The sequence below is a fragment of the Palaemon carinicauda genome, chromosome 19 (assembly GCF_036898095.1).
Source record: "Palaemon carinicauda isolate YSFRI2023 chromosome 19, ASM3689809v2, whole genome shotgun sequence".
NCBI classification, from domain to species: domain Eukaryota; kingdom Metazoa; phylum Arthropoda; class Malacostraca; order Decapoda; family Palaemonidae; genus Palaemon; species Palaemon carinicauda.
Genome location: NC_090743.1, coordinates 28,325,236 through 28,335,235, shown reverse-complemented (window position 1 = coordinate 28,335,235; position 10,000 = coordinate 28,325,236). Strand labels below are relative to the sequence as shown.

Sequence of the window (10,000 nt, the reverse complement as noted above, 5' to 3'; positions counted from 1 at the left end):
TCTTTCAAAATAAAAATATAACAAAATAAATTGGATTCACCGTTTCACCTGCACTAATCTTTTTACCAATTCTTCCTTGTGTATCAAGGTTTCTCACTCTTTAAATACTTTGTATATAACAGATACTATACAATCAGTTAAATGAAAGTTAACACCTTTTTTTATATCCGAATTCAACATCCACACTTCGTCACTGCAAAAACAGTATCTATTTCCATCTTGGATTCCACAGACAAATTACGTGTTATTATCAATCTTTTGTGCACATCATTCGGCTTGCTTATTTCACCTTTTCCTCGTTTCACTTCTTCTCCCATCTCAACATCATGCATTATATTTCAGATACAGTGCATAAATAAAAAATAAAAAATTTCCACCATCCATGCTACATTTAATTCTCCCTCTCACTTTTTGTTTTCATCACCATTCCCTTAATAGTGAACATATTTACTCTCAACTTTCTCCGAGAGCAAGCGCTTTCAAAATGTTTCACCAGCTTCTTCAGTTACTTTTCACTGTTCTCAATAAGCACAGTGACATCTACAGACATAAATAATACTGCTATAAATTCACAACTTGTTTCCTATCCTACAACTACACACCTCTCTGAGATATACAGTATATATATATATATATATATATATATATATATATATATATATATATATATACATACATACATACATACAAAGCGTATACAGTATATGCAACAAATATCAATATATATATATATATATATATATATATATATATATATATATAATGTATACATACATACATACATACAAATTATATACAGCATATACGACAAACAACAATAAATACAGATGTTTCTAGCCCACTGTAAGACAAAGGCCTCAGACATGTCTTGGTCATCTCTGGAGTTTGGCCATTTTCATTACCACGCTGGCCAGCGAGGATTGTTTACAGTGGGAGACTTTAGTGTGATCGCTCACAGGAAACCAACCTACTATGGGTTTCACAGACAGTGCAAGTGCGATTTTTTGCAATTATTCTGTAACGAACAGTCGTATCAATACGAGATGTTGCTATAGGGTATTACACCCAGTGAGGAAATTTATAGGGGTATAATGAATTGTTAATTATTAATTATAAGGACACTTGCCCCTATGCCAAAGGGCAAAATCTCAATCATCCAGTCACAAAACCGAACAATAATATACAGAACCTCTACCTCCACCCCCTCCCTCCCTCTCCTTTCATCCCTCACCTGCTCTCCCCCTGCTTCAAGCTATCTCTCTCCACCTCCACGCCATCCATCCCTCTCCGTTCTTTCCCTTCCCTTCATGCTCTCTTTCTGAGAAGGTAGCTTAAGTTGCAACTTATTTTGTATGATTTTTTTTTATATCAAGCACTCTATCTATCTATCTATCTTATCTAATTATAATATTTATTGTTGTAGATATGGAACAATTCAATCGGTTGTTACCTATCAGATGACTGACTGATTTATTCACTGGTTTGCTCATCTCTCTCTCTCTCTCTCTCTCTCTCTCTCTCTCTCTCTCTCTCTCTCTCTCTCTCTCTCTCTCTATGGTATTGGTTATGTAAATAATTATTAGATTGATAGAAAAAAAATCGTAAAAAAATATGTTTAAATCAAAGCAACATTCAGAGAGAGAGAAAGAGAGAAGGAAAGACGTAGGGCAGGTGAGGGAAGAAAGGAGAGAGGAGGAAGAAAATGGGGGTTGGAGGTGAAGGGGGTTGTAGGCAGGCGGAGCTCTTCCAACCTGGTGTTCGTTTTCTTGCTTGGCTAATGAGTTTTGCCTCTTGGTATAGGTACAAAAGTCTTTATTATTTACAATAAATGATTCATGATACTCCTATAAATTTCTTTACTGAGTGTAATACACTATAGTAAAATCTCGTACTGATACGACTGTTCGTTACAGGATAATTGCAAAAAATCGCACTTGCACTGTCCGTGAAACCCATAGTAGTTTTGGTGGCCCTGACTAATACAGCTTTGCTGATCATGGCAACAGACAAACCCTTTTACAGTGTGTGTATATATATATATATATATATATATATATATATATATATATATATATATATATATATAATATATATATATATATATATATATATATATATATATATATATATATATATATATATATATATCCGGTCATGCCAGCTCTCCTCGTCCCTGGGGTAATGGGGATAAGGATTAGTCATACCAGTCTTTTTCTTATTATACATATATTGGAAAATAAGTTAAAATTGATTGCATTGATATAAAACTGTCTCTTTCATTTTCATTAATAAAAATACATTTATTGTATTAAAACTATGAATGCAAATAGTACTTTTTATAAGTATCAAAATTAAAAGCAATTCAAGCATGTTTGTCAAAGGCATTTTCCAAAAGCCCACTTATTACCGTATCATGATTGATAAAATGAAATAGAGCATTATATAAAAGGAATTTATATTTCAATCATGCAAATGAATAAAATAAATTCATAAAGGGAATTAGTTAAAAGAGGGGAAAAACTAATACTTCTCGTATACATAAAATGAAATACCAATCAAGCCTTTCATAAAAGTATTGTAATAAAACTACCCTTTTACCTCATCATCATCCTATGCCTATTGACACAAAGGTCCTCGGTTAGATTTCACCAGTCTTCTCTATCCTGAGCTTTTAATTCAATACTTCTCCATTCATCATCTCCTACTTCGTACTTCACAGTCCTCAGCCACGTAGGCCTGGGTCTTCAAACTCTTCTAGTGCCTTGTTGATCCCAGTTGAAAGTTTGATGAACTAATATATCTTGGGGAGTGCGAAGAGCATGCCCAAACCATCCCCATCTACCCCGCATCATGATCTCATCCACATATGGCACTTGAGTAATCTCTCTTATAGTTTCAATTCTAAACCTGTCCAGCCATTTAACTCCCGATATCCTTTTGAGAGCTTTGTACTCAAATCTACTAAATATATTGGAGATTGTTTCATTGTCATACCATGACTCATGTCCACAGAGTAACACCGATCTCAATAAACTGATATATAGTATAATTTTTATATATAATTTCAGGCGATTTGATTTCAAAATTTTACTTAACCTAGCCATTATCTGATTTGCTTTCTTCAATCTTTCACTAATCTCTTATCTTCTGCCTTTTACCTAAATGAAATAAATATAATTTCGAACTACAGTTAATATTCAATCCTTTAACGATTTATCAGCATACGTTTGAAAAATTATTCTATTAAAAGTCAAGCAAAAAACATTAATCCACAATGTATTTATAAAAAGAAATACTGATATTAAATAAACTATAAGATTTCTGAGAATGGCACTTTCTGAACACTACAAAAATTAAAAGATAAATAGCCATTTCATCAAAAATCCATAATGGTAATCATTGCCGGTAGGTTAAACAATAAAATTTCACACTCGGATTATAAAGCAAGGGGATTAACTATACATAAAAAAAATTTATTCTTAATTTCATTCCCTGTCTCTTGACAGTCTTCAATACATGTTCCACAGTGGGGTTTTTTTTTTTTTTTTGTGGCAAAATAGCAAAATTTAATCATTACTCATCTAATTTAACGTTCCGTGATAAGTTACAGGATTCTAGATATAGCCTCTTTTGGCTTATTATAAGCCAAAAATTGCTATGTATAAAATCACGTTCCCCCACCACAACAAGATAAGTGTTAATTTAGATTTTCTTGACGATCTCAGACTTTTGATAAGAAATAAAATAATAGTAATAATAATAATAATAATAATAATAATAATAATAATAATAATAATAATAATAATATAATAAACACTTCAGATAAATGTCAGACATTAAGAAGTCTAACATTTGTCAATAAATAACAAAACCTCTATCTACAAGTTATATAAGATATCATGTTATGATTCAATGCCTACACTATAATAAGACTTAATATAAACATGATGAACCTCAATGATTACGATACGGCCAGAGTGAGTCTTAGCTCAATAACCGAATATTTTTTCTGATTTCATTTCTCAGTTTAGTGGAAGTGCAACCTATCATGAACTGACGACTGTCAGTAATCCCACTAACTTCGATTGACTTTTCATTTTTCAACGTTTTATTTCTCTTGATTACATCCTTGCCAGTCGAAAACAAACCCCTCACATTTTTTCATGAATCAATTATACCTTTCTTCTAAGTATTACCGTGGAATGCCTTGGAATGTATGCTAAAAAATTAATTACTTATGTTTCTGTAGAGAGTAGGGTTCCCCTGCTGTATACCGTAAGACCCGAAAAGCACGCTTAAAAAAAATCCTAAAAATACTTGTATTTCCTTTTTTTTCCTCGAACTTTTCTCCCCGTATTTATTTCACTACAAAGTTCTTGCATATTTCTCCATAAAAATTCCTAGTTAGGATCAACAGTTAGAGGACTAAGGACCTATAAATTCCTAGTTAGGATTAACAGTTAGAGGACTAGGGACCTACAAAGGAAAAACTCTCATTCTAGAATCAACACACTTCCTAAGAGATTTACGGTCAAATTGCCAACCTAAAAGACAATTTTTTCCCAACTTCCAAATCAAAGAAAATCACATCCAGGGTGGTATCAATCAATATGACATAGGAGATGATTTTAATTTCTCAAAATGAGGGATATAATCTTCACCTTAACACCATGATTACTGAAAAGAAAATATCGAATTCTAAACATAATTGTCAAACAAAAAGGAAAATTCCAGTCCATATACGATTCATAGATAGATTTATCTATCTACTATAACACTTCCTCCAACTTTGGGGAATAGCCGACATTAAAAAATACAAAGGGGGAATTCTTCCTCTTTGTTCCTACTTACCTGACGAGGGGTGAAAACTAAGTATTCATTTCAATAGCAGAATGGTTAGCAGCAGCACCCTCTCATAACAACCAAATGTTTTCTAAGCCAAATCAAAAACACGAACTGAAACCTGGATATGAGAAGACATGTTAACAGAAACCTGGATAAGAGGGAACTTAGTCTGGACCGGGAATTGCGTAGGCTTTGAAAGGCAAGGAAGCCGAACGGGTCAGGCCTACTTCCGACCGGTCAGAACTCGTTTTCTGCATGGCTTGGCTGACACAGATTCACCTCTCAAATGCCGACTTGATGCTATTTCATTTTCTTGAGTCTGTCAACGTTATTTACCTGCTACATTGTATTTATATCTTTGCATTCTTTGCACACACACACACACACAAACATATATATATATATATATATAGATATAGATATAGATATATACAATATATATATATATATATATATATATATATATATATATCGGGTGCCGTTCAGCTCTCCCCTTCCCTCGGGTATGGGGGAGAGCAGTAGTTATACCCTAGTGCGTATGTGTGCGCATGTGTGTGAATATCTACCAAAATATTTAGCAGTAATTTTTGACTGGTCACGTACATTATATATATATATATATTTATATATATATAATGTATATATATATATATATGTGTGTGTGTGTGTGTGTGTGTGTGTGTGTGTGGGTATCCATCTGAAACACAGACAGATGCTTCCGGCTCATAAGCAGTTTGATTAACCTTGAGGCAAGGTGTACGTACTACTCTCAACAATCATCTATTCAATATATATAAGAAAGACAGTGATGACAACATAAATAGAAGAAAGACAGAGATTAGAAGAAGGAATATGCAATTGAAGATGAAGTATCATTGGAAGAGAGAGGATTAATGAGGTGGAATCATTTGAATATTTTGGAATTATGATCTCTAGTACAGGATCATCAGAATAATGGCTAGGTTAAGTAAAATTTGGAAATCAAATCGCCTGAAATTTCATATAAAAAATCATGCTATATATCAGTATAGTGATATATGTTTCTGTATGGACATGAGTCATGGCATGACAATGAAACAATACATGGAAGGACAGGATTAGATATGTAACAATAAGAGAGATTACCCAAGTGCCACATATTATGTGGATGAAATCATGATGAGGGGAAGATGGAGATGGTTTGGACATGCTCTTAGCATTCTCCAAGAGAGATTAGTTCATCAAACTTTCAACTGAGCTCCATAAGGCACAAGAAGAGTTAGAAAGCCCAGGCCTACATGGCTGAGGACCATGAAGCGTGAAGGAGGAGATGATGAAAGGTGAAGTATTGACTACAAAGCTTAATCTAGAGACGACTGGCGAAAACTATCCGAGGCCCTTTGCGTCAACAGGCGTGGGAGGAGATGATGATGATGATATACAAACACACACACACACACACACACACACACATATATATATATATATATATATATATATATATATATATATATATATCAGATAATACACAGCAGGGAAGCATTCGACAAATAAAATACTCTACCTAAGAACTGTAAGTATCAGACCAGTAAAATATAAAGACCTAATTATTTATGAAAAAAAAAAAATACTTATAAGCACCAAAAAGTATCACTTACTTTATTGACACATGTTAATGAATTACGCAAAGAATACTGCCGCTACAACAATAATGGATATAGTTAAGCGGAAAGGAAGGTAAATCTGTCGAAAATTGTATTAATTTTCATTTGTTCCATTCTATTTTCCCCCATTTCTAAACCCAACCACTATTTAGTCTTGGGTGGTGCCATAGCCTCTGTATCATGGTCTTCTATTGTCTTGGGTTAGAGTTCTCTTGCTTGAGGGTAACCTGGCCACACTTTTCTATCTTATTTCATTTACTCTTTTTTTTATTTCTTTTATTGTTTATATATGAGATTTATTTTGATGTTGCACTGTTGCACTTTTTTAAAATATTTTATTTTGATTGTTTATTACCTCTCTTGTAGTTCATGCATTTTCTTATTTCCTTTCCTCACTGAGATGTTTTCCCTTTTGGAGTCCTTAATAATAATAATAATAATAATAATAATAATAATAATAATAATAATAATAATAATAATAATAACTCCCAAAATTATTACCAGAAGTAGCGCCCACACGTGATCAACAACAAAATCGTAAAATAAATGCAATAGTTTTGAAAACAGGATATGACTGGGTATATTTTCAACGGATGTCAAGAAATAAAAAAATGCAATGAATTATATATATTCAGCTCACAGTAAATATCACTCGTATATATCTTATTTACTAAAGCAACACCTACAATAAAATTTGATCAATTTTTCATGAACAAACGGCAAAAGAAAAAATATATTGTTTTAGACATATACTTGATTTAATAAGGTCGGAATACATTTTTTTTACGTTATACATAAACAGTCTTCGACAAGTTGTATATTCAAATAAAATTCAAATACATTTCGTCACTAAAGCCACATTGCATGTATGAATATTAGATTTAAAGTTCGCTTACACATTAAAAAAAAATCTCGGAACCATTAAACAGTTAATAAAACTTCTCTAATTTAAAAAACTTCAACTTTGTTCTAACAAAAGGAGAAAATGCCTAGAAAAAAAAAATTAAACAAACCATAATGACGAGAACAAGTCATCTTTATTTAAATAGGTTGATATATTTTGGTTTTTCTTTTTTTGAAAAGAAAACAAGCGGGGTTTCGTAATATCAAAAACCTTGACCCGGGTAAATAATCAAGAATAATCTGAAACACAGACATGGGACGAAAAAGACGAGTCATACAAAGGAAGGAAACTGGCAGATAATGTTACTCTGGAGATTAGCTTTAGTCTCCGTACACATCCTGTATAACCTGATGCACACAAGACCTTTAACGTAAAAAGTGACTTTTTGACAGAATGTAAGATATGATGGCCTTTTGACATTCTGTATGTGTAACTTATGATATGTGAAGATAATTTCTTGTTATGACAGTGGGAAACGTGGCTATTTGTCAATATCACTGATAAATGACACAGCGAGAATGATTGTCAGCGAAACTTACAATTATATTACAAAAAAATTATTTATTGAAAGTATTTACTTTTATATTGACAAAAACTATTTACTTTCTGGAAGAAAGTAATCACTTTTATACTGACAAAAACTATTTATTATCTGAAAGAAAGTATTTACTTTTATATTGACAAAAACTATTTGCTTTCAGAAAGAAAGTATTTACTTTTGCATTGACAAAAACTATTGACTTTAAGGTCATTCTCCTAAAGCTGACCTAACTTGCTCCCAAACATTTGTTCGCTAAACGCTGGTATTTAATCAGTGGATTTGAGCAGTTACATATTTCTTGTCAGCATTTTAAAGGGAGACTGCTAAAAAAAGACGGAGGCTGTCGACACCTCAATCCCTCAAAAATAAATGGGGAAGGAATTAGGGATAGCAACCTCAATTCATAAATCTTTGCTTAAAAAGAACAAATAATTACTCTGGCAATTCTACGGATATGGAATGAAAAAAAAAAATATAACTATATTTTCGTTACCATAATATCTTCCCACTTTGAAAAGGTGGAGCGGGGAGAGTTTCGGTTTAAGGTATCCCACAAATTCCTTAAAGAGTTTGCTTGATATGTAAACCACGGGTACAGACTTCCCATGACTCAGCTAAATTCCTCATTGAATCGTAACCGAAGCCCCTGAGAAGTAAAAAAAACTTGCACAAAATTAATTCCTTCATACACCTACTACACATAAACGGTGTGTCTATTCACCCATATCTTTCACACACTCTTAAGGCGGAATTTATATGGTCGAACGGTTCGTCGAACGCGGTTCGCCAAAAAAGTTTTTGAAGTGATGTTCGAACCTTTGAACGGGGTATTTGGTTGTCGAACACGTTTGTCAAACGGTTCGAAGAAAATCTGTTCTATCCTAACTTTTGTGGGCGGGGCTTCATTGTCCACAAACCTTATGCATTTGTGGCTGACTCCACCTCTCAGAACCGTTTGACAAGCAGGTTCGACAACCGGGTTCGACGACCCGTTCGAACGTGTAAACCCCCCTTTGCACTCCCTGGATATCCGGGCCCTTCCTTTCTGATAAGTATTGCAAGCCATCTAAGCCTTTACCTAAGCAGTTCAAATGTTTTATAGAAGATAATGTAAGAAGATTTATTCCAGCTGTGACCAAGTTGTGGAATGATCTTCCTAATTGGGTAGTTTGAATCGGTAGAACTTCAAAAGTTCAAACTTGCAGCAAATGTTTTTTCTGTTGAACAGGCTGACATAAGTCTTTTTATGGTTTATATATGAAATCTCTGTTTTGATGTTGTCACCGATTTTAAAATAATTTATTAATTGTTAATTATTTCTCATATCGTTTATTTATTTCCTTATTTCCTTTCCTAGCTAAGCTATTTATTCTTGTTCGAGCCCTTGGGATTATAATAACTTGCTTTTCCAGCTAGGGTTGTAGTTTAGCTAATAATAATAATAATAATAATAATAATAATAATAATAATAATAATAATTAGTTGTGAATAGAAAATTGAATTTTTTTCTTGACCATTAATTTTGGATTCGGATTTATGAATTTAAGTCATAAGACTTGGGTTTGTGAGGAAATTCAGTGCCAAAATGCAACTGAGAAGAAACCTCGCAGTTGAACTATGAAGGTAATGTTAAGAGGTTAGAGATTAAGATGAGAGAGAGAAAAAAAAAGAGTGAAGAGGTACAGTTTTAGGCTTGTAAGTATAGAAAGGAGCCTACTGATTTCCTTCAAGTTCTTTTAATTATATTTTAATAAAAGTCCGCAGAGCCACACTTCATATATTTCTCCCCAAAGAGTACTTATTGTTCTTTACAAAATCTATTACGTTTTTACCAAAGAAGATAGGACACTAAACTTTTACCCATATTAACTTTAGCAAAATATCTTAAATAATCGGTTAGCGATGAATGAGACGACAGTATTTCGGTGAATCATCATGTAGATGATCACCTTTACTTATGAATCAGTAATCAATTAATCACTCATGATTCAAGTTAGTCAATTCAAATACATATATCAATCCTTTTGCAGATGTCGGGAATGGGGCGTGTCCTAAAGATCGTAACTG

At 32.9% G+C, this 10,000-nt stretch overlaps 1 protein-coding gene and 1 long non-coding RNA gene across 2 annotated transcripts in view; one reads left to right on the top strand and one right to left on the bottom strand.

Annotated features, from left to right (window-relative positions):
• LOC137658180 (uncharacterized) overlaps nucleotides 1-10,000 on the bottom strand; it is a 193,251-nt gene that overhangs the window by 101,708 nt on the left and 81,543 nt on the right. The gene's annotated exons all lie outside the window — the stretch shown is intronic.
• LOC137658542 (ras-like GTP-binding protein RhoL) overlaps nucleotides 1-10,000 on the top strand; it is a 55,094-nt gene that overhangs the window by 10,048 nt on the left and 35,046 nt on the right. The window contains exon 2 of the mRNA XM_068393388.1: nucleotides 9,964-10,000. This exon is cut by the window's right edge and continues 50 nt beyond it. Within this exon, the coding sequence (XP_068249489.1) occupies nucleotides 9,964-10,000 (37 nt within the window). The remainder of the gene's footprint in view (nucleotides 1-9,963) is intronic.